Genomic DNA, 26,650 nt, shown 5'->3' on the forward strand with positions numbered 1-26,650 from the left:
GATTTTAAGCCATGCGCTAAGGTATCATGATAAAATTACCAAATTTTATCACATTTTCCAAATTTGAACACATATTATGCAATACTTTATCACTAATTGTATCAAAATCTTTACCAAAAAGCTTTGGTGAAACTTACCGTGCTTTTTGGCTTTCCCACTAAGCTAGAAACAAGGCACATTTTACCATATTCTGGTAGTTTTGACCATATATTTTTCATAGTGTCACCTTTCATATTTGTTGCAACTTTATTATCGTAACCCAATTATAGTACTGCTTAAACCTGAATTCACAGTACTGTTTCGCATTGTAAGGGATTATGGTGCAATTTAAAATCTCATTAACGTTGTATCGAATTTGCTCCATATTATAATTCAACGTTAAACAGATTTTTATAAAAATGTTTGTGCAATGAATAACTTTTAGTTTAATGATTTGGTTTTTACAAGGTGCAATCTTGAAGATTCAAGTCGTTCAATTAGGCTGGCTAATCAGTGATGTTCTTTAAATTAAGATATCAAGAGTCGAAAATTTAATTTTTCTTAATCAGGATGCCTTTATATCTACAAATTCATACTTTGACGCACTAAATATATTTACTCGATTGTGACGAGCCCTGTATTTTGAGGGACAAAATAACAATACATCGATAATAGGTATACATTAATTCAAGAAGAAAACTTATTTCGTGTATGCTTTTGCATCTTAAAGTAGCGTCTGCACAAATTAGTTTATTCAAGGTCTATCTAATCTAACCGATAAAATTGAATCTTAGAATTATATTAAATGTTATTTAGAATGTTTTATTTATTCTGTGCATTGTGCATTTCCTGGAAAACGTTTTAGCCGCTTCTATATATAATTTTATATGGTTATATAGATCTATTTATGAAAAGAAAATTTTCTAGACGAAAACAAGTTAATGAATCGGAATAGCTTTTTGCTGTTATGTTACATTTTACTAATACTGGGCACTAGTTACAATTTTAGGCGTTATTGTGACCGATCCCTAGCTATATAATTGGAAATTTTTAAAAAAAGCATCTTTAATTCTTACTTTTTATAAATTATTGATTTATTGAAAGTTACTAACAGCATTTGTTGCAAAAATACATATTCAGAAAGTTTTTTTTTTCTAAAAAAAATGTGAAATTAAGTTTTACAAAATTTTTGCAGCGAAATTAAAACTATGTAAAATCCTTTCTAAAACAATAAATTTTTTCCCAAGAATGTTTCAACTTCTTAAAATATAAAAAAACTAACAAAAATTTTAATAAATCGATAGGAAAACATCAAGGATTAGAAATAAAAAAAAAATTTGAGACAATACAATTCTCAGTGTATAAAATATTGGAATAAATGTAAAGAAGTGATAATATGTGGAATACCCCTTAGAAAAATAGGGTGAATTCCTGAGCCTTTTGCACACACAAACTGACTCCCAATCTTATGTCACACTTCTTTCTTTGCGTCAAAAAAAGTTCTTTCTTGCAATGAGGCAAAAGACAATATAATTTATTAGAATTGTTGTTTGTCTTTAATCTCTGCTCCATGCAGCAAACATACAACTTACTGCAACATATTTGTTCTTCCGTCTGCTCAATTAAATTTGTGGAGGTGGCATCGGTAAAATAGATTCCTCATTCAATATTGTAACAAATTGAACATGACTTATACGTAATATGTATAACACTATTATGAAATTTTTTCTACAAAAATAATGTTCATATTTGCATTGTTCAACATTGTAACAAATTGAACATGACTCATACGTATTATGTATAACACTATTATGAAATTTTTTCTACAAAAATAATGTTCATATTTGCATTGTTCAATATTGTAACAAATTGAACATGACTCATACGTAATACGTATAACACTATTATGAAATTTTTTCTACAAAAATAATGTTCAAATTTTCATTGTTTGATTTTTTGGATCAGGAATACGGAGTTAGATGTTTTGGATCAATTATAATATTATTCATATTTGGGGCAATCTTAATCTGTTCCTAAACTGAACTTCTTGTCGCACTTTATTATTTGATAATTCGGTTCAACTTGATCGAAAAATAAGTTCAATTTTACAATTTGGGTGTGCTGTGCATTTGCATTGTAATATGGACCAAGGTATTTGATTTAATTTGAAAGAAAAAAAGCTTCATCTTTTTGAGGTTGCGGCAATTTTGCATTATGGCTCAAGGTACTGATATTATGCTTCAATATTGATTCGATTTTCTAAACGTGAAATTACTGATTTGGGACTAATTAATTATGATTCGTATATCTTCTTCATTTTGCCTGTTGTTTTATCTTGCGCGTGGTCTGGGCAATAAAATGATAAGCCATATTTACTGAACTATTCAGGAAAACGTTCTTTTTCAGAGCACGAATTCCCTAAACACTGTTAAAAATTCTGGATTAAATTACGGTAAAAAGTGTCGTCACTCAGGGTGCCGGTATATTTTACCATAAAATCTATTTTTACCGGAACGTGTTACGAAACCGAATATATAATCTGCCGTAACTTTTACGATAACAATTTCTGTAAAATCACTTAATCACTCCATTTAATAAATATTTCTGTAAAAATTATGGTATAATATTTTACAGTAAAAATAGATTTTGCGATAAAATGAATTTTACGGATGATGCACTCAAAGTGCCGATATTTTATACCGTAATTAAACGAGAATTTTTTACAGGAGAGACAATAGGATTATTCTGTGTATTGTGTTGTAATTTAGTGGAAGTTCTTGAACTTGAAAGGTATTTATATCTGGAAACAGGATCAAAGAACTGTTTGATGTAAAAATGTCATCGTTGAAAAAAATCTGATCTTCCTAGGATTATCACATATGTTTTTTTTTAATTTTGTGAAATATTTTCAAGCCGTGACACTCGTGTTGTTTTAAAGAAGTTTTTGAGTCTTTCGAATTTGAAGTATAGTTTTAAATACTTATATAGAAAATGTCTATCATATAAGAGTTTGGTGAAGCAGCATATTTTCATTTTCACCTAGCATTCATAGTAGTATAAAAAGTAACTTAGCAATTTTCTAGCCATCATAATTCAGAAAACTCGTAAAACATTTACATCTATTTTTTCCCCTATACTCACGATATCACGACAAGCGACGCATATAGTTTTTAAATTTTATTTGAGTAGTCTTATCAACTGTTAAATTTCAGTTCACTAATTCTTAAAACATGTTTATAACCTTCTCACTTATTGACTTTGAAAATTAATCTTTCAGATTTTTAATTAAAATACGTCTTAATAAATAGGTAAATTTCGAAAATATTGTTTTTCTTTCTATCCCCATTTATTTCTAATCCCAGTAAAACAATAAAATTAGTCTTATTTTATAACCATCGTTGAACAGCCGATCCAATTTTTTGAGTTTACGACTAGTAATGTTCAATTCCGTAGCCATGTAATTTTGAACCCAATCCAAAAGACAAGGGAACTCCTGAATTAAGTTTTGAGAGAAATTTGCCTTCGTTTAGGAATTTTTGATGGAACTAACCTGCATTTACATTACATGGTGGAGAAAACCACTAAAGCCTCCCTGCTGGCAAGGGGACTCTAACCCATGATCCGTCTACCACTGATGATATTTTACATCAGCACTGTGGTTGGTGCAGGCCGGATACGGAATTTCTATCGATCAGCCATCGCTGGGAGTCGAACCCGGTTCACCTCATTGGAAGGCGAACGCTCTATCCCCTGAACCATCACGACTCAATAACATTAGTTGATAATTTTTTTTTAAAAATAATATGAATTAACTTTAATTTGAATCCCAATACGTGGAAAGTTAGAAGGCTTTGTATAGTGGCTGCCGCATTGTCATATCGTCAGTGGTACATAGGTTTGCAATTTGGAAAATAGGGTGGTCCCATAGCTTAGTTAAGATATAGGTAATTTTAACTCCACTTTTTGTTTATTTCGCATATCTTAACTCGTAATCCAATGGAATGTGTGTCATGATGTATCATTGCGGTGGCCACTATCTAAAGCTTCCTAACTCTTCTTTGATAGGTATGTACAACTATGGTGGTCAGAGCATCCTGCTATGATCCCGGTGGTTCTTGGGTCGAATCCTGTGGTTGACCAACGAACATCTCTCTCAAATTTCTCCCTCCTTTGAGACTGCTTTTTGCTCAAAAATGGGTCCATGCATTTTCAATTTGGAATACATGGGTTTTCAAATTCGACTATCATTTTTTTAAAGCTATTTTAACAAATTTTTTTTTTCAATTTTGCGAAATTTTTCACAGTATAGTTGGTATCTTGCTTGAAAGCAAATATGTAGCTATTATATTGTTTTGAAACGCTATACAATAAGTGTATGTAGATATTTATTTGCATTCGTGATATAACTTCTCGTGATGCTTTGTCGAGTAAACCTTAAACACTTGTCTTTACTTCAGTCAGAAAAACTGCAGTAATGCATTTTTTTGCAAATATAACACAAATACGAATAATTTCGACTTAAAAATTTTTTACCTTCCTTTAGGGGGTCTATTTTATCAAAGTGTAGGCAATAATAGTATCTATAAAAATTTTAATCATTTAATTATTTCGCCATATATATATATATTTAACAAAATCATTCAAAATACGTTATTTCAGTGACAGAGCAAAATTTACGTAGCTTCTGCTTGTAAAACTGTTTCGATTCATTTTTATAACTCCATGTTTCACAATTCATTCCATACTCTCCATGTAATTCTATAACATTAGTAACCAATTGTAAAAATGGATTAAAATATATATTTTTTTAGCACGTTGTTAAAAAACAAATATTTTAGATCTGAATTTCGACTACTGAATCATATTTTGCAAAATACACATAGCGTGAGGTGAATCATATAGACAAATGAAGCAGAGATAGTTTAAATATCATAAGTCAAAATCATTTGCGGGAAATGATTCAATGCAATTGGAATAACATTGGATCCAAAATTTTGGACAAATCTACTTATAAAATTCCATTAGTGTGTTGGGAGGTGAACACTTCTAAAAGGGATTAATTATATTGAAAGGGAAAGGTTTATGAAGAAGTTCGATTGCGTATACTAAGATATGTAATAAAATATGTATCTTTGACTAGGTAAAAAAATATGTTCAGGTGAGAGTTTATTTCTTTTTGTATTTTTGGAAAACAGAAAAAAAATGGGAAAGCTGAATAATTTAATAGTCTGAGTAATTAAACAATTGATTCTGAATAAGTTTCTCTTAAAAATGCAACTGAAGCAGAATTAATTAATCAAATGATCTATAGATAAATAAAACTTTCTTTGAAAAATAATTGTTTAATAGTTTTTTACGCCAGTTGCATTATCTCTTGTAAAATTTTTTTCTTCGAAATTTGTCAGAGTAGTTACTCATTTTAAATATTAAAAAAGAAAAAGATCATTAAATTTGTAATTATTGCCATCGATATACGTCTAAATTTAATGAAAAACTCTAGAATCTCCATTTTGAAAGTGCTTGTTTTCATAGCTTATGAAAAGAAATGTTCAATAGATACAAAAGAGTCAGTCAAAATCGATGTGAATTAGAAAGTTCAATCATATAAATAAATTTAAAAAATTTTAAATTGTGATATTTAAATATTTTAAAGTGATGAGAAAAATTGTATTTTACGCACTTTTAACGATTTCGGTTTGATAGTTTCAATTTTTATTTTTTTGCCGGAAAATATAACAAACTGATGTTTCCACTATTAAATTAATATTAAAAATTTCAACAGTTTAAAGTTCTTCAGTGCGCAGAAAGTTCTTGAAACAAATTTATCCTCTGAGAGCGTTTAATTTTTAAACTTTATTTCCGTTTTCAATTTTTTTACAGCATATTTAGCTTTGAAAAATCTATTTAGTAAATTTATAAATAATTAATCAGGTGGCTCGAATCGTTATTATTTCCCTAGAAACTTTATTTAGACGATAAAAATGAGCTTTTTTTTATAGTTCATATCGTATTTTACATAAATTAATTTCAAAATGCAATAAAGATTGATCAATCATACCGAAAATTTTAAAACTAATGTTTTTTACACTTTGAATTGTTATTATTTTATCTATTTGTTCGAAATTTATTTGAACTGTAATTTTCATCCATGTTTAAAATTATTATATATTCAATTCAAAAAGAAAATTACTAGATTTATATTTTAAATGTGTTTTCTTTTTTTCTTTCTCTGTGCTGTTGTCCCGATTTTTTTATCCATTACTACGACTATTGCTTTTCTTTAATACAAAGAAAAAAATTTTTTTTACTATATTTTATTCTTTATACATAATTATATTTATTTCTTGAATATTTAATAAAACCATTCATCATTTTTAACTCAATGATTAATCGATACTTAGTAAAAACATCCCCTCAACTTTTTCAACTGTGTAAAAGATATTTTTATTAAATCGGTTACAGAAACAAATTCGATTATTGCTTTATATTGCTTTCTAAACATTGGCGTTTCCCCCCTTCCGAAAGTTTCAAAAAGTAATGATTCCCCCTCCCGAGTAAGAAAGAAAAAAAACTCTCCGATTTTCTTGTGAGTGTCCGGCAGTGGGGAGGACGAATGTGTGTATCTTGAGCGTCCAATTGGAGTCTGGTGGTACAGAAGTGCGAAGCGCTGTTCAAATATGCTCGGAAGCAAGCGGGCGGAGACTTTGGAGAGAGAGCGCAGACGCTGTCTTTCTAATCACTCGCTCGGTACGAAATGCTTGCGGGAGGGCCGTTCTTTTGGAGAGCGCTGTGCCGATCGCTTTCACTTCACATCACGTTACTCATAACAGCAACAACAGCGATCCGGCCGCCTCCTCTAATACATTCGCTGCGGCCCACGTTGCCGACTCGCTCTTGCTGATATCATTCTTTCTTGACCACTTACTAGACACGTGCTTTTATTTTTTCTTTTTATTTCTATTTACTTATATTGTTTGTTGTTTGTTAACGGACTGCCAACCGAACTGTTAACGACTTTCCGGACGGCCGTGTCATCGGCCGTCGGATGCAGTCCTGCCTCGAATATCATCATCAGCAACATCATCATCACCACCCACAGGGGGGATCACCCCATGTGACATTCCGACAGTTCTCACCTCACTCTTCATCGCCCCCTCACTCTATCAAAGAGGAGGAACCGTCCGGCGCCCTGACGACGGCGTCCCCGGCCTCCGGCAGCGGCGGCGGCCCCGCCGTCTCGTCCGGCGGCGGTGGCGGTTTCTGTGGATCCCAACACTGCTATTTGCCAGCCAGCAAAAAAGTGGATTCCTTGCCCCGTCTCGGGATGCTTGGAGGATCCACTCCCGGCATGTATTCGGTAAATATAACTTTTTATACACCCTACTTTTACCTTTCATTTCACCAGACTTCTTACCTCAAGTCCTAAACCTCACTTTTCCCATCCGACATCAAAAGATACCGTCCTAGGTTCCCAGAAACAATTTAAATTATACCCTTGATAAATTTTAAGTTATGTTCAACTCTAAATAAAGAAGTTCAAAATGCCTCCACAACAAAGCTTAAAACTTGTGTTTTGCATGCTTTTCCTCTTTATGAATAATTAATGCATCTTCAAAATTAAATTTCTTTTGCATTTTATGCCGCAAATAATATCCATATTTTGCATTGTTCTGAAAAAACAATTTTTTACTATGCAAATCCCTTCCTCTCATTCAAGATTTTTTTAAACTTTTAAATAGAGTGATAGAGTAGATACTTTTAAATAGAGTGATATTCATCTGGATGTAGTTTACATTTAATAATTTTAATTTGCTATAAAAAATTTATTTTGCTTTTTGCATTTCCATGCAATTCAACTTAATTACAAGCTAGGAGACAAAACCCTAAATCAAATTATAACTCTCAATTTAATTAATCTCTAGATTTAATCCAAAGTTAAATATTATGGAATAAAACAAAAATTCTGTATGTAACTTTTAAGATATTAAGATTAATTCAGCTTAAAAGTTTTTTAAAGCATTTTACAGCGTGTTAGGAGGTCGAATAATTTAAAAATCACAGTTTTTCTTTATCTTTATATTTGATTTAATAACTTAAACTAATTAAAAAAAACTTATGCAATTTACAAACGTAAATTTACTTCTTAAAAAAATAAATAAAATAAACACATAATTTATAATCAACAATAAAGAAATTTTTTTAAAATTTTAACCTTAAAATATTTCTCAACAGTAATTTTATTATTTTTACGCCCAAATATTTCTCTTTCTGAAAATACCAACTCACAAAATTACATCGAATTGAATTGAAAGTAAGTTGCTAAAAAACGTCATGCAAATGATTTCTTATTCACACAACCTAAAGGCTAAAGCGCTCATAATATTTTGCAATTTAAATATAAACCCCCAATTGCAGAGCTAACAATTTTTTCTTCTAAAATTCTTTACGAAGGTAATATATCAGCATCACTATTGTCAGAAAAAGCAAGCTAAGTAACGCGTAGTTGTTTAAAAATCCGATTCTTCTCTGCTTTTCCCGATTCACCTGATTAGCATTTGGCGAGATCATTCACTCCCCCCCCCTCTTACCACCTGATTGATCCCCCGCACCCTTTACCATCAATCCTGGTAACTGATCGTATTACGGGGGTCTACGCTCGACCTGTCCCCCAATACCCCTTTCACGCTAACGATCGTCAGGGTTTATGTTCAGAGATCGAAGTCACGGGTTCTTACTACACATCGCAGATACTTTTAACTCCTTTTTACTAAATCAACTTATTGGGAGAACATAGGATCTCTGGTTTTCAAATTGAGAACTTTCTAAGACATGTGCTTAAATGTTTCAATGTAAAATAAAATAAATCTTTCCTGTTGATTTGTTTAAACTTCTTTGTGAAACTAGATTTTTACCAGTTTTCATGTTTTTACGCAGTTTGGCTTTGGTTCGTTGCTGAGACGATTTTACAATTTTTTTGAGGTTAGATAAAATAAATCTAGCTTTCTGACCGTTGTACGAAATAAAATGTTTCTCGCAATTACTTTTCGTAACGATCGTTCCTCGTAACTTTCTTATATTCTAATCGAATGTTTCTCTTGATTTCTGCAGGAAAAAAAGAAATACGTATTAGTAAAAATTTACGCGTATTTTTGCAGTTTTAATGTCATTAAAGTTTAAAGTTTTTCTCGGTTGTTTGTTGGAATGATTTTAAAAAGTTTGAATGAATTGAAAATTTTGATGAAAGATAAAGAAAAAAACTTGCTATCTTATTATTCTCTTATGGGAAATCGAATATTTCTTTTAGTTACGCTGCGTTAAAATTCAATGTTTCCCAAGATTTTTTTACACAAATTAGGACAATTTTTACAGCTTAAATATTATGAAATTTAAATTTTTTTTATGATTAGTTGTAGAAAAGCCTTATGAGTTTTATTCAAAATATGAGAGGAATTATATTTATTTCCGTGTGATGATTCTCTTAATTACTCTGCATGTTGTGAGCCAATGATTCTGCAGATTTTTCTTACAATCATTTTACAAATCATTGAAAATTATTGTTTCTTGGAAGAAGTTCTAAGATGAATCAAAAAATTATAGGGAATTAAAAATAAAATAAAATAAAGCGTTTGTGCAAAATACAAAGCCTGGAGTTTCGTTTAATTTTTTTTTTCGCATGAAGGTGTGCTAATTTCAATGAAGTTCAAATGCTAATAAATATTTGAAATTCTGACTTTTTTTCACTTGTATGTGAAAGTTTTCTATTTTTAAGAATGAAGGAGTTCTATTTTTTGGGGGAGGGGGAAAATAATAATATTTTTACAGCATTATTTTTTAATTTTTTCGTAAATCATATTATTGCTTGTTGAAAATATATACTCTTTACTTGAGTACATATTTCGTGAAAATTGTTATAGGTTCGAATAATTTTTATCAAAGTTGAACTGAAAGTATAAATGGCAAATAATTATCTCATATTTCAGTGACAATTAGCGAAATTAAAGTGCAAATTATTATAATAATCATATTTGGAATAACGAAGAGAAATACGTTTTCAACTTCACGAGAAAATAAAGTTTAAAACTTTAAAATAGTATTGCTTCATATTGTGACAGTTTTAACAAAATATATCTTCTAGACTAATAGGTTTTCTTGTTTGCCGATTTGCTTAATGAAAATACATGTTACTAATAATAAAAAATAAAAATAAAAAAAACAAGGTAGCTTAATTTTTATTTTTTATCTATTTAAGTTTTTTTTTTAACTACAAATCCGTATTTGATAAAAATTATTATAAATGCTAGTTTTAAATATTTAGAAAGTACTTTGATAAATCCTTAAAAAAAATTTTCCTGAAAAGTATCTTACTAAGTTGTAATTTAATAATTCAAATTTAGTTTCAGTTAATTATGTTAATCATTTAATATTTTTCTTTTGAGGTGTTACTTCGATTCATTTTTGTGAAAAATTTAAGTAACATTAACTACCTAGATTTCTAGATTTCTGATGAATTTCAACTCTCATTTATTAGTATCAGTTTAAATGTGGTTTTTGTAAATTAAAAATAATTTTTGAAATATTATTATTAATAAAATTCTCCTTATTGTATTTTTCCTAAAAAAAAACTTTAGTTTTCAAATTTTGCGATGCGTACAAAAATGCGATAAATGCTTTTGAAATCGCAAAAACTATTTGTTACTTTGAATAGGTAATATGTTCTTCTTGTTTCTTTATCTTTAAGATTCTATCTAAGACATTGCTTTATCCATAGAATCATTAAAACCCTTAACTTTCATTTATTAATAAGCAAAAAGCATTACTTTTTTTTAAAAAAAAATCTTCTGCTTACATTATTGCAGGGAGAACAAATACGGCGAAATGAAAAAGTCGTGAATATTTTAGCCTAAAAAGAAAGTCACAATTTTTTCTTCATAATTGTTCTTTTTGGTCATATTTAAACAGTTATTTTACATGACCACAGCTTTAATTATTTAACTAAAACAATAATATCACTGAAACAAGTCCTTCATATTATTTTAATTAAAGAAATATTTCGACGAAAAATAAACAAATAATGTTTCTGGAAGCTGTGTTTTTCTTCTTTTAGGAAATTAAATTTTTACTCAAGTTGATAATTACATTTTTATCTGCCAACTTATTAAAATTTCTCCCAAAATCAGAATTTTTTCAAAACATCAATTTCATGTTACATAACTACCTTCAATCCCTCGAAAATATAACGCATTCCGTTTATATGCGCTGTTAGAAGTGTTTTTATTGTGAGTTTTTAAATATTACATTTTGGTAGCAAAAATTTTAACGATATCTTAACTACCATTTTGACGTTTTAGAAATTATTTCATGAAATTTATAAAAAGCAGACATTGCTATATTTAAATTAGTAGATAGAAACGCATTCTGCTCTTTCTTAAATATATTAAATATTTTATTAAAAAGTAATTTTTTTTACATCTATGCAATAGTATTGTATAGGAATAGACATTAATGATAAATTATACTAAAAAATGAAAGAAATTATTGTGATAAGGGCACTTAAATACGCCGCACTTTTTCCAATGGCGATATTTTTATATGATATTGTTCCTTATTATGTTTTCTATAAATGTACTTTGTTACTTTCACTAGATTATAGTGCACTAAGCTGACATCAAGTGTTTCACCAAAAAAACGCCCCCAAAAAACAATATCTTGGAACAATTTAAAATCATGACATCTTTTTATTTTGACTCAAACTTTTTAATTATTTTTAATAAAAAACACACTTCTCAAAAAATTTATTTTTACAGCTAAATATTATCATTGGTAATTACAAGTATTTTACTTTATAAGTTTCTGATAACTCAAAATTAATTTGAGTTTCTTAATTGCGCTCTTGTGCAAAAAAATTCGTCAATAGATTCCGCTCTTATATCTTTGTATCTTACAAATTTTTATCTTAACAACTGTAATATTTTGATTGATTTCTTTTTCAAACATTTGGGAAAGAAGGTTATTCTAGCTTGAGGTTACTAAAATTAATGAACACCCATCGTTGGATGTTTGAATTTCCAATTATTCCTTTAACGCAGAACAAGCTTAACACCTGATAAATTGAGCACGTAAATTTAGGATTTTTTTTGCTAACTCATTTCGATAGAAAACGTGAATTCACATTTCCTTTCTGGTGGTAAAGTCATGTTCTTCTCCTGAAATATACTGGTTGGAATTTTTTTTTTTGGCATTAATGTTTTTTTTTTTTTTATTCCGTAGAAAATAACTGAAAACAGAAAAATATAAAGAAACCACGTAGTTCAGAAACTGTTATGCATTAAATCTCAGAAATTTCATTACAGCATTTCAATCTTATTATTTCACTAGTTCAAATTTTACTTAATCCAAGTTTATTTTTCTCCGGAAGGACATTGATTTATCCTTTGCTTTATTACCTTTTGCTTCAAAACAGATAATAGAACTATGTATATCAGAAAGAATTACGTGTTAGTATTTTTATATCAATATTCCAATTTTATCTTTCGTTAGTTCTAAGTATAATAAATTTATTTAATAAATATTCTTGAATTACCTACCTAACTTTATCCAAATTTCCCCCCCCCCCCCAGAATAACGTTAATTCATCCTTTGCTTTCGCAAATTATGCTTCAAAACAGATAAGAAACCATGTACATCGGAAAGTGTTAGGTGTTATATCCTCATACTTTTATATCAATATTTACATTTTATCTTTCGTTAGGTCAAAGTATAATGAGTTTATCTATTAAAATATTCGTGAATTACCTACCTAACTTTATCCAAATTCATTGTTCCCCAGAATAACGTTAATTCATCCCTTGCTTTCTCAAATTATGCCTCAAAACAGATAAAGAAGCTATGTACATCGGAAAGTGTTAGGTGTTATATCCTAATACTTTTATATCAATATTTCCATTTTATCTTTTGTTAGGTCAAAGTATAATAAGTTTATCTATTAAAATATTCGTGAATTACCTACCTAACTTTATTCAAATTTATTTTCTCCCAGAATAACGCTAATTTATCCTTTACTTTCTCAAATTATGCTTCAAAACAGATAAAGAAACCATGTACATCGAAAAGTGTTAGGTGTTATATCCTAATACTTTTATATCATTATTTCAATTTTATCTTTCGTTAGGTCAAAGTATAATGAGTTTATCTATTAAAATATTCGTGAATTACCTACCTAACTTTATCCAAATTCATTGTTCCCCAGAATAACGTTAATTCATCCTTTGCTTTCTCAAATTATGCTTCAAAACAAATAAAGAAGCTATGTACATCGGAAAGTGTTAGGTGTTATATCCTAATACTTTTATATCAATATTTCCATTTTATCTTTTGTTAGGTCAAAGTATAATGAGTTTATCTATTAAAATATTCGTGAATTACCTACCTAACTTTATCCAAATTTATTTTTTCCCAGAATAATGTGATTCATCCTTTTCTTTATCACCTCATGATTCAAAACAGATTAAGAAATCGTGTAGATCGGAAAGAGTTAGACGTTAGATTTCAATACTTTTATATCAATATTCAAATTTTATCTTTCGTTAGGTTCGTAATAAGTTTATCTATTAAAATATTCGTGAATTACCTACCTAACTTTATCCAAATTTTATTTTTTCCCAGAATAATGTGATTCATCCTTTTCTTTATCACCTCATGATTCAAAACACATAAAGAAACTGTGTAGATCGGAAAGAGTTAGACGTTAGATATCAATACTTTTATTTCAATATTCAAATTTTATCTTTTGTTATTTTAAAGTACAATGAGTTTATCTATTTAAATATTTGTGAATTATCAACCTAATTTTATTCAAATTTATTTTTACATTATTTTATAATTTTTACATAAATTTATATTAACATTAATTCATTCTTTGGTTTTTTACCTTTTGCTTCAAAACAGTTAAATATAAAGAAACCATGTAGATCAGAAATGTCCTAATACTTTAATATCAATATTCCAATTTTATCTTTCTGAGTTCAAAGTGTAATGAATTTATCTAAAAAAATATTCAGGAATTATCTACCTAACTTTATCTGAATTTAATTTTCTCTAGAATGATAATAAAGTTACTTTCCTTTTCATTCCAAAGAGAATTGGATATACTGTCATGTTAAACAAAATAAAAATAATAAAAACTAAATAAATAAACAGCGAAAAGTTAAATTATAATTGATACGTTTATGTTTTACATTTGTAAATTTAACTACGAAAGTTTGAAAGTATTGCTATTTAATGCTATATCTTTCCAAAATACTTTCTTCTATGTCTTTGTTAGTATTTTATTTACTAAAGAAATAATAATCCTACGTAATCGCTTAAAATCATCAGAAATGAAATTATTTTTAGAATATAAACTAACTTTACTTCATAGCAAATAATTCAACCATACTATTTCTTGTTAAGGTAGATTTAAATAGACATTAGGGTATTATATGATTAATAGTTAACAGTTATACTTAAATAATTGCTAACATATAATTGTAATATTTTGTGTATAATTTGACTGTTGAAAAATCTTTATTAAAAATTTTTTAATAATTTATATTTACGTGATTTACTTAATAATTTAATACTGTTTGTTTTCTTCATCTGAAAAAAAAAAAACAGTTTGCAGTAATAAAATATATAGAAAATAATTATCTTACATGCGAAAATAATTATTAATTAGTGCTTGTTAAAAAACTAAACTACAATAGTAATTTTTGAAACGCATCCAAAATAGGAGTTTATGAAAATTAATTATTGTTTTTTAAATCTCAAAGTTGACTAAATAGTAGTTTTTAGTTAGTTTTACAATAAATTTAAAACATTGTATAAATTTTATCTTAGTGCGCAAAAACTACAAAGTTTCAAGCATTATCATCAGCCGAAAAAAATCTAATCTCACAAATATAATTATACTCTTTACCATTACATTACAATATTAAAAATAATTATTAATTGAAAATAATTAGATATATTGTTTAAATTAATGCGTTACTTGTCTATGATATATTTTAGTGTTTTTGATTTTATGCCTCAAGATATTTCATGACTGGACTTCTGTGAATTAAAAAGAAAATGTATTTTTAAAAATCTGTGATTCAGAATTTATGTTACTTCGATTTGAGGGCTATAAATTAAATCACCCTTTTATTTTCTTTCAGCTTGCCCAATTGAACTCAAGTTTAATTTAAAACTTTGAAGCGCTTTGAAGCAATTTCAAACTTTTTTTTATAAAGTTTATTTGTTTTTCTTTTAAGTACTGCTGATTATAAATTTAAAAAAAATACCTAAGGCTATAGAATACTTATGCTGATCTTATTTATATGTTTTAAAGTTAAACTAACGTTACATATTGCACTCAGAAGCCTGGAATCAACTTTAACATCAATAGAGCTTATGTTAATTTCCTTTTCATTATAAGCACAGACATTTGCTTCTTCCAGAGATTTTGTCTTCGAAAACATCAAAATTTAAAAATTAATTTTGTGCATATTTAATCATTAATATCTCTTAGCATGAAAAGAATAAAAAAATGATAAATTAAAGATACGTATATTTTTTTAAACTTATTTCAGATATTTTATTATATTTTATAGTTAAGTTAACCGAAATCCTTTCACTTGTGCATTGTTCACCGTTGTGTAATTTTGTTTTCTTAAATCGTTTTTTTAATTCTTATTTTTTATATCTTAAAAAGTCTTCTGAACGAAAGTGTTTCGTTTCAGGTAATAAATTGAGACATTTTGATTTAAAAATTTTTAAGTTTTATTAGAATTTTTCGTAATCATAAGCTCGTTGGCGAAATTTTAAAGCATATTTAAAGTGATAATCATAAAATATTTGTTTTATTATTAATCGAATAGCTAGGTAACTTTTTGTCCTCTGATTGGACAGCTTTCTAATGATTTCACAGGGAGAAGTAATTTTAAAGTACTTTAACTACAATTTTTCCATAAAATAGCAAACGATTTTTTTTATTTTTTATCGAAGTTGATAAAGAGAATCATCTTTTTCAAAACCCATTAATTCAGTCGTTAAAATTTGTAACTTAAAACAACATATAACTTAATTTTGTTTTCATTTGCTTAGTTTTAATCTTTTTGCCTTTAATAAATAATTTATTTGTTTCGCGGTTCTTATTCAAAAAGGAATTTAAATAAATATTTATCATTCTTGTGTCAATTGTAAGTAATATTAGAATTATCTAACTTTATTGATGTCTGTACGATGATATTCCAACTTTGACATAGCAAAAGTAAAGCAATTCTTAAAAACCTAATATCTGTGTCTTATCGCAATAATTACCTAAATGAATTATCACTTTTTTATATTATTTAAAAATACGCATTTTTTTCACAATGAAGTACTTGTTTCTCAACTAACAAAGTAAAAACAACTCTTTTAAATGCTCTTTAAAATTTTTTCTTTTTCTCTGATATTCGATATTATTTAAAAGGTATATAGTTTTCATGAAAGTACATACAATTATTTATAACTTTATTAATTTTAATTCAACTTATTTGTTTGTGTAAATTTATTTTTTATGGAATTAAAGGACAATTCTTTAATGCTGCTGGGTGATATCTTTAGAGTAGTCTTTATTAAAAAATAATTACATTGCAAAAGCGTCATATTATTTCAAATCTAAGTATGCATATAGTTTTAAAACAAAAGTTTCTTTCTGAACTAATTTTCAAATTTAACAAAATAAAGTATAACACTTTTTAGATAGTTTTTTGCTATCACCCAATTTTGTGTAAAATGTCAACGTTTCATCCTTTTTGGGTAACATCATAGCATACCTGTAAAGTTGTCGAAATTCGATTTCAGCTAAAATTAAAGGATTAAACTAATGTCAAAATAAAAGAACGCCTTATATTGTAAACACTACAAGTATATTAAAAATGGATATTGCATTTCTTAAGCTAAGCAATAAAAAATAAGCCTGAAAAATAATCTTCATAAGAAAAAACTTTCTTTTCCAACCAGCTATTTTATAATTAATTAAAACTCCATCGGCTATTTTAACAAAATAGTTTCTTCATTAAGTATCCTCTTTTTAGTAATTTTAATATGACGCAGTGTAAAATTAACTTTTATAATTATGATGTTAAAACTGATTTAAATTTAAGAAGCTTTTATGTGGATTTTAAATACCATATGGTAAATATCATTTACTATATAATATTTTCAATCAACATAGTACCGCAATAAAATATGTTGTCCAAGAAATTTATTTGAGGAGGAACTTGAATATTACCATGAAAGGAACCATTAAAGGAACTTGAATATTACCATGATATTTTTAAAGCCATATATGTTTTATGTTAGCAATTTTCTCTGTTTGTTTGCAGTTGTTTTTGTTAACAACTTTGTGTTATCCTTTGATAATGCTTTGAAGTAAAATATTTTTTCAACAAGCCATCGTTTTCCAACTAATTTCTTTCACTTTTACTACGCTTCACTTATTAGAATTATCTTTATTATACGAAATTGTTATGATTGAAGGAAATTTTAGTTTTGGTATCTTTTCAATAAGAAAAAAAAACCGTTCTCTATTAAGTTTATTAAACTAAGTAGAAACAGCTTTTTCAAACATAGCTTTACAGCAGTCTTCATTAAACAAACTTAAATGCTAGCATGCGATTGAACATGATAGCAATATATTTTCGCGACGAAACATCGTCACTTAAATTATTTTATTCCTAAATAAATTAAAAACACAACTCATTCTTTTGCTTTGTGTTACACTTTTTTTGTGTAATCTGCATTAAACAAAATTCTTAAATAAGTGTATTTTTCAGAAGTCTTATATCTTTCGATAAAAAAAATTTTTTAAAAAATAATAAAAACCAAGTCATAACAATATGTCGAAGCATAGGGTGACAGATGTCTTCATTAAATAATCTAAAATGTTACCATGTCATAATGTTTGTATAGAAATATGTTTTCTGAACTAAATATCTTTTCTCAAGTTATTTATCAGCAAATAAAGTGCGAACACAACTCTATTATTTGCTCAGTTATAAGAAAACTTTTTAGAGTTATCTTCATTAAACAAAGTAATTTCAAAGCAATAAATTTTTTTGTATGTTTTTCTCATTCAAATAACTTTATTATTCAAGAATTAAAATTGTTTTCATTAAATGAATGAACTTAATGATTGCCATTCGATATTATTTAAAAGCAATATAGATTCTCAATAAAGTAAACTCTCTTTTTCACTCTCAAGTAACTTTGTGAAACAAAGTAAAAACAACTCTTTCAAGAGTAGTGTGCCACACTTGTTAGAGTTGTCTTCATTATCTTAGAAGGGGAAAGGGGTCTTTGAATTTCAAGTGGCGTTATTTAGAATATTTTGTTCTTTCCCCTCTTTCCTTATCTGAATTGTTCACGAGACCACAAGAAAAAGTTGTTTGGTACAACAGCTTTGCAAAAAATGGACTCGTAGCTTTCATTAATGATACTTCTAAAAAAAACTCGGCTTTAGTAACACTTACTCACACAACATGTAGAAGTAAACGTTTATTTTTAAATCTTGGCGTCGGCAGCGCTTCTGTGTTTGAAGAATGTGTGTTCCGTAAAAATGTATATATAACATTTGAAAAAATGGCTTTGTTTCCATCTTTATATTCTACACTTGTTTTTTGCAAAAATATTTGCGAAATTTTTTTTTTTAAATTTTTCTCTCTTATCACTTGATTAGAAATAAACACACCAATTTATGTATTGGAATTTTGCTCTAGCTATATTCCATTAAAAAGCTGTTTTTTATTAAAGCATGGTTTTTTTCCTGTTTCACGATGAGAATTGTATTTTTGTTCCATTTATAAAAGAAAATTTCTTTATTTTAGCAAATTGAAATGCCGCAAGTTAAGCAAATTATTTTTCTTTGTTACAGTTGCTATTTATGGATATTTAATAGGTTTTCATTATTAATATATTTCGTTTATATCATCAATATGAATTGGTAGATTAACATATGTCTTTTACTTAATTTATGCTTTATGCACTTTGGGAGCATGCCGTGAGTTTAGTTTTTTAAAACTTCATAACAATTCTTTTTCAATCGTGTTTAAATGATACTGCACTGTTTAAGAGATGGCTAAACAATGCATGCATAAATAGTCCCATTTTTTAACAAATTCACTGAAAAAATTTTATTTTCCTAGTGGATCACTAGCACTTAAGTATTACTTAAATCTCGTTTCATGATTTTACTCTAACTAAATCATTGAAAATAATTTTGTGTATTAATTTCATATTTCTAAAGTTGTTCTTTGAAGTATGTTAAACATCATTTATAATTTACATCGTCCATGTAACTTTAAAATGCGTTATTATTTAGAAATGATTATTTTCTGAATTAAATTTTAATAATTGAAAAACGAAATTTATTTTTAGAATAGACAAAATTATAAGTGAATTTTTGTGAAACTGCCTTTAAATTTAAGTTTATGGTCATAAAAACATTGCGGTGTGCGTTAACGGTTACAAGTTGTATTATTTTACTCTGCGAGATTTATTCGGTATGTAATTGTAATGGTAAGATGCGATACTTACCGTTACAGGTAACCGACACTTGTTTGAATTAGGGATGATATGTTATTAGAGACTAATAAATGGGAAAAATTTCCTAAATTATGTTATGCAATTTTTTCTCTCGCATTTTCCCAGTTCCTTTATTAAATTTTCATGTGAAAAAAAGTTTTTAAATTTGATGGTAAATGTGGTTTAATACAAATGGGATTAAAAAAATCGCAGTGATTTTTACTTCTTGCAAAGAATATCTATTTTAGTGAATTTAAAACCACGAAAGTTAAATTAAATTTCCTTTTTTTATGACATATGCTATTTTTAATTGTGAAAATATTAGAAAACTTTTTTTTCGTTATTAAGAAAATAAAAATTCAAAAATAAATAAAGAAATATGAATAAAAATTATGCAAATAAAAAAAAATTTCTATTCCGTTCATATGGTAATGGTTTACCGAAAACTCTGGTTTTCAAATTATAGTTCCTATAACCACAAATAAAAATTACAAAACTGATTAGTAAATTCGACCGAATAAATGGTTTTCATGTTCATACCATGCTCTAAAGTAATTACCAAATGTTATGACGTTTGCTAATTTTTATCCCATATTATAAAATCATATTTTATTGTTAATTTTTCAATAGCCATTACCAAAGAGCTTCGGTGAAAATTACGGAGCTATTTGGTGTTCTCATAGAGCTAGAAACGTGATATCCGTTATCATGTTCTGGTAGTTTTGATCATAATTTTTTTCTTGGTGTGGAAATCTATAAGTAACTAAATACATTTTCGAAATTACTTTGAATCCCTTAGAATACTATTAGTATTTTTATTGCTTGAGCAGGTACCCAATGGTATATTTGGTAATAAATTAATCACTTTTTCCTTATGATTTAATTTGTGTAATTTCTTCAGAGTCTTATTTTAGTGTCAAATGTTTTAAATCTGATACATTTTTCTCAATATAGTTTGCGTTTAATTCGCAGACAGAACACCAGTAAGCAATTAGGAATCCCAAAGTCATGTGGGAATGACATTCTAAATACACTAAACTGTCTCTGTATAACTTTTCAATTCTCAGAAAGGCGAAATATTCTCTCACATTAAGAAGGGGTGGGTCAGAACGTTTTTTTTTATTCGATTTAGTGTCGTGCCAGTGGACGCTCTACTTAAATGTCTCAGAGCCTACTGTTCATAGATGAAGTTTGCGTGACAGCAAAAGAAAGAGTATTTCATAGAAGGCAAGAAATAGAAACCTGTTATTTTCACAGAATTGGTCGATGAATCGCATGTTTTGGAGAAGAAAAAAAAATTGGGTGTTATGACGTTTTTAGCCTTTTTAGACGTTATCTCAATTAATAAATAGTTAAGATAAATTATTAGCTCCTGTGATAGTCAACTTCTCCATTGAAATTATAAGATGTCACTTTCCGAACAAAAGTATTAATTTGTATATTATTCTGTCCTCTCCTTATTAATAAGCTTCTTTTTTTCTTGAATAGTTGAACGATGTTTTTACTAATTACAGCACTTAGTGTCACTAACATTTTTGCCAGTTGAAAAAAAAAACTAGTAAAAGCTACACAGTGTAAGTGCTAGAACTATTTGAAAATCTTTAGTTTGTAAAGAATAGTAGTTTTTTAATTTGTTAAAAAAAGTGACGAACAATTTTAAAAGATAAACTGCAAGTCAAGATTAAACTTTTAATTGTGGCTGGTTTTGTTTATTGTACTTTTTCTTTTGAAAGAAAATGTTGTTAAATACTTGTAGAACATAAGCTTAAAAAATGTAACAAAAAAGGGGTAACACAGAAAAGAATTACACCTTTAAAACAGGATAGTAAGGAATATATATCCAAAGATGCTTTCAGGGAAAAAACTATATGAAATGAAATCATTGAAGATTGTTTAATACTTCTGTTGCCAAATGCATAAAAATAGTTCATTACTATACGTTTTTTTCATACTAATAACAACATAATATGTTTGCAAGAATCTAAAATAAATTATAAAATCCAAACGTTATCGATTTTATCTCGTTATCGATTTTTATTTATATTTTTTACATTAATAAGCATTTTCAGTTAATTGTATTTCAACTCTATTTGTCAAATAACTCAGTTCGCAATCAGACCTTTTTGTGTATCATAAAATCCAAAACGTATTATTGACAAGTTTTATTCAATGTCAAAATCATTTCTTAAATTAACAAGTGTTTAACTTACATCTTTTAAGAGAAAGTTTATCTTAACCTTTTTTAAATCGATTGTAAATAAAATGACAAACATTTTGAAATAAGCACTTAATAGTTTTATTTTTATCGGCAACTTTCTAATATCTCTAATTTAAACTGTATAATACCCGCTCAGAAGAGTCACTCGAAATAATTTCGAAACTGTCGTTTTCTTGAAATTCAGAGCAATCTTCTGGTTTGGAGAATTACTCAAAACCTCTTAATTGGGATCCATGGCAATTTACTCGCTTTATACCTTTCTCGCGATTTGTTGTAATTCTCCTAAGAGCTTGTATTTAACAATCATCGGTCGTGTAATATCATACTCGAAAATATGTTTCACTCCTTTAAAGCCAGCCAATAAGTGATGCGGTAAAATGATCTAATTAATTCTCCGCGATTTGAATATGGAGCGAAAAATGTGAGTTTCCATTATCGGTTTGATGTTAAGCTATCAATGTTGCTTTCTCGTAAACCGCTTGGGCCATTATTGCTGATAATTGAGACTAGGTCGCTTTGGGCCTGGCCACATGGTCTTTTCCTCAGGGGAGTATCGTAGCCCGCCCAATTAACTGATTAATGGGCTTCTTGGACTATTACTTTATTCCTTCCGTTTTACGTTTCGATACGCATTGAGTATTTGGGAGGGATTTGCAACTCACGGGGACACTTGGAAGGTTTTACGCAACATTACCTGTTTTTAGACCGACATGTGAAACCTTATAAGAAGAAGTCGTACTATAAGAAAATGAATAAATTAGGGAACTTTCAATTTTTTGCTGGAATAAATCTTTTTGCCTTCAAATAGTAATTTGTATACAAGAGCTAATTCTTTTTTTTTCTTCACTTTCAAAATTTGAAAATATTCTCACGTTTTGAAAAAATCACTTTGTTTTAATGTTTTTAATATTATTAAATATTAACCAAGACACCTTCGTGTTTTCAAATATTCATTTCAATAACATTTTTGTAGCGAATTAGTCTTTAAATTATGAAACTGTTTAAAGTTTTTTATACGTTTGTGTTAATTTATTTATACATTTATGGATACTTATTATTGATGCGCTTATAGGTACTTCCTACTTGAAAGCTTTTTAAAATATTTAAACGCATTTATTAGCTACTACTACAAAATCTTTGGGCACAGCCAATGAAAGAAAAATTTGAGAAAAATCTATAACTTTCCCTAATTTCTTAAAGCCTTTTGGTACCTTTTGCTTAATTTCTGAATGTCCTTTAATTTTTAGTAATTTTTAGCAATTTGAAGGTAAAGCCTAATTTCTTACGAGTATAAAAACTTATTTATTTGCTTTATAATGAACTTGCTAGCAATACTTTTGATACTTTTATAAATTTTTCCTTTCATTCACTTAAACATAACGAAGCTTATTTTATTGTTTAAGAAAGCATGTAATTTATAGAATATTAATGAAATGTTTTATTTTACTATTACGGTAATTTATTCTCCATTACTAAAACGGAAAAATGCTACTTGATTACTTATTACAGGTTGGGATTTTGGTAACCAGAGATTTTTGCAGTGGTACGAGCTCATTGTTTTCTTAAGCTTTATTATAGTTTAGATATTCCTATTTAAATGTACGTTTTATCCGTTATTTTTTAAAGATTGACTCGTGATATAGATTTCCCTTGCCTCAAAGATCGTTTATGAACAAAAATTATTTAGAATTTTCTAATTTCATTGTACATCTACAAATTATTGTAATATTCTAACATAAATGTATAATCTGCATCTGAATTAGCTTGTATAAGTTGTTTGCTAACTTGTGCAAAATCGTTAATTTGCAAAATCGTTTAATATGCAATAAATAATAATTGTTTTTTTTTTCTATGATTTTTACAAGATACCAAGTTAGTTTAATTATTGACTGATGTTACTTTGTTTAGCTACGTTTTTTATTGTGTATTAAACAGTATTTTGTATGAAACAGTGTTCTATTTTTTTAAGGAGTTCGATAGGGTTTTTTTTGTTTTGTTATGAATTTAAAACATAAATCATCCTTACATTAATGATAATTTCAGTACACCTTAGCGAATTTAATAAAAAAAATTTAATGAGAAGTAGTATTAAAGAAAGATGTGGCCCATAAATTCTGTTACAAAGTAGATTTTTTGAATTCGGATTCAGTTACTCTGAAAGAGGTTGGTTTGATTAAAACTGCTAACTAGTTTAATCTGCCAATTTTTTCCCATGTATCACGTTTTATTGGCTCTCACATGATCATTCTCACATGATCTCACATGATCATATGATCATTCTCGCTGCCTATAAGTAAAAAAAAAAAAAAAAATTAACTTTCGTAAATTTTTCGTCAAAACTCTTGAAACTATAGTTTAAAAACTATTTGTGTCAGCTAAATATTTACCTAAGTTATGATATGCCAAAAAATGTCTTGGTAAATACTAAAAACGAAGCATTGCATTAAAAACTAAGAAAAAAACTGTTAATAATTTACAATAAAGGTTGTATTAAAAAATACTTGCCGTAAATTTTTACTACGACTATATTTGAAACTGCTCATGACAAACTGAAATAAAGCTCTTATTGAATATTAAAGGTATTAATGTAAAATAATGGTTATGGATAGTCACCTAAAACGCTGATTTAAAATCACTAAAATATTAATAAATTTTAGTGAATAGATCCGTATTAAATTCAAATACATGTAGCTTCATGAAGTCTGAACCTATTCTATGTAACAAATCGAATTCACTTAAATTATAGAAATTTATTTAAATTAAAAATAGGGATGAAATTATTAAAGTAAAATCAGTAAAGAGTAACTTATCTATAAGAATATGAAATTATAAATACACCTAAGTATCCTAAGAAAAATATCAATAAAGCCAAATTATAGAAATCGATTAACATAATGAGATTAATTAAAATTATCTATGTAGTAGTGGGATAAATTTAAAAGAATAATTTAAGTGCAACTTCAACTAGTACTTAATGCTAAGTGCTAAAACCAAATAAACCTTTATTAAATACATATATATATATATTTATACATATCAATTAATTGAAATAAAAAGTGTGATAAATTATTGAATGCATAGGTATAAAAATATGAATTAGTAATGAATATTTTCAAGAAAATAGCCCTTAGTCTAAATGATAAATTCAAGTAAACATCCAATCAAAAAAAAAAATTCTTTTGAATAAGGAGTCCAAATGAAAAATTATTTATGTAAAATCAAAAACACAACAATTTAGATATGAAATATTAAAGTGCATCCTCAAGAAAATAGCACTTTGTTCTCTGCAATAATACCAAATGAACATCCAATCAAATGATAGCAATAAAAATCTATTAGAAATAAAAGTAACATGCCTTCATATATCATGCATATCGCGAGCAGTTAGGTTAAACTGTAATCTGAAATGGCCTTGCGCTCCGGATGAGACGAGCCAACGTGAGGTGAATATTGGCTCATATTTGAATTGCGTTATCAAAAAATGAGTGTCCAATGCTATTATATGTTTTTTTTTTATCTAGATATCGCTTATTGGTCTAATCACGTTTTTTTCTTCTTCCCTTTTTTTATGACACTGGATTGTAAGCATATGGTTTGTAGTCTTTCACTTACCATCCTTATTTCCTATAAACAATTAACTTCCTTATTGATTTTTAAATACACCTTCAGGCTTCAATATTTAAATACTTTATTTTTTCTTTCACCTTGTGGTTTGGCTAAAAAATTATATTTCCTCTTTATCTAGTCAAAAATATTTTCTTCGTGAATTGTAATTGAATGATGTTTTATTTTATTTTATTGTCATCGTAGTTTCTTAATTTGTTAGAGGAACAATTAAAAACTATTGTTTGTAACCAACTGCTATTTAAAAAACTTTTGAAACTCTTTAGTAAAAGTTTAAATATTTCCCATATTTTAGTAATAGTGCTGAAAGGAGACAGTGGATTAAGTTCTAACTTTTGCTGAAAGTTTAAATCTCGATGGCTTTTTAATTCTCCGTTACAAAATATTCAGGGTAGTAAACGAATCATGGGTTGTCGTATTAAATGTCATGAGAGGTTTTCGGAGTTTCTTCTTCATGCAAAGCAGATGTGATTTCATAGCAATTAAAATACTCAAAAAGTCTTTGACGAAAGCGATGCATCGGAGTACTCTTGCTATCGATGGTGATAAAATAAAATAAAATGTCTTTATAATACGTTATTTAATAAAAAAGATAAAAATTTAAAAATTAGTGATATATTTGAATTTTTAAACATAGCAATATTTTTGAACATTCTCAAAAAACTAACGTCATGCGCAATAATTCTATGCAGCTTTTTTGATGCACTGTTATCATATTTAAATTTTTAGATTGATATTCAAGTGACATGTTTTTTCTATAATACTCCTAATTATCAATGTCATTTTTTATCCGTTTGAGAGAGATATTTGTCTATTACTAAACTAACGTATTACGTATAAGAGTTTCGATGTATAGTTTAGACAGCACGAATAAATATTTTCTATCAATATGGTATTTCATTACTACTTTAAAAAATCTCTGTCTTTAAATTAAACACAAATGACAGATTTTTTTATACTGAAACTAATAATATATTATTTTCCATCTGAAAGTAAAAATGTATTTCACTTTTTTTTAAGTATAATATTTTTAGGGGGGGGGATATTTATCAGTCTTTTCCTGTGTAAATAAATCACTTTTCGTGCACTTTCTATTTTCTTAGTAATACGTTTTCTTCATTTCCTTCTATAAACAAAATACAGCAAAATTACGTTATTTTCTCATAAAATTTGATATTGTCATAGAGGAGAAATAGCTAAAACTAACCCTTTTTTTTCTTCAAATTCTGAAGTTTGTTGTACTATCTT

At 27.6% G+C, this 26,650-nt stretch overlaps 1 protein-coding gene across 8 annotated transcripts in view; it reads left to right on the forward strand.

Moving 5' to 3' along the window:
- LOC107449700 (uncharacterized) overlaps positions 1–26,650 on the forward strand; it is a 567,179-nt gene that overhangs the window by 244,252 nt on the left and 296,277 nt on the right. For 3 of the 8 annotated variants that reach the window (XM_071187671.2, XM_043043922.3, XM_021147833.4), the window contains exon 1: positions 6,566–7,336. The exons of 4 other annotated variants lie outside the window; for them this stretch is intronic. In XM_071187671.2, the coding sequence (XP_071043772.1) occupies positions 7,025–7,336 (312 nt within the window). In that variant the 5' untranslated portion in view covers positions 6,566–7,024. Of the gene's footprint in view, positions 1–6,565; positions 7,337–26,650 lie in introns of those variants that run through there. One more of the 8 variants, XM_087155431.1, reaches the window with a different exon arrangement.

Source organism: Parasteatoda tepidariorum, chromosome 11, assembly GCF_982258835.1.
Source record: "Parasteatoda tepidariorum strain Cologne lab strain chromosome 11, Ptep-v5.0, whole genome shotgun sequence".
NCBI classification, from domain to species: Eukaryota; Metazoa; Arthropoda; class Arachnida; order Araneae; family Theridiidae; genus Parasteatoda; species Parasteatoda tepidariorum.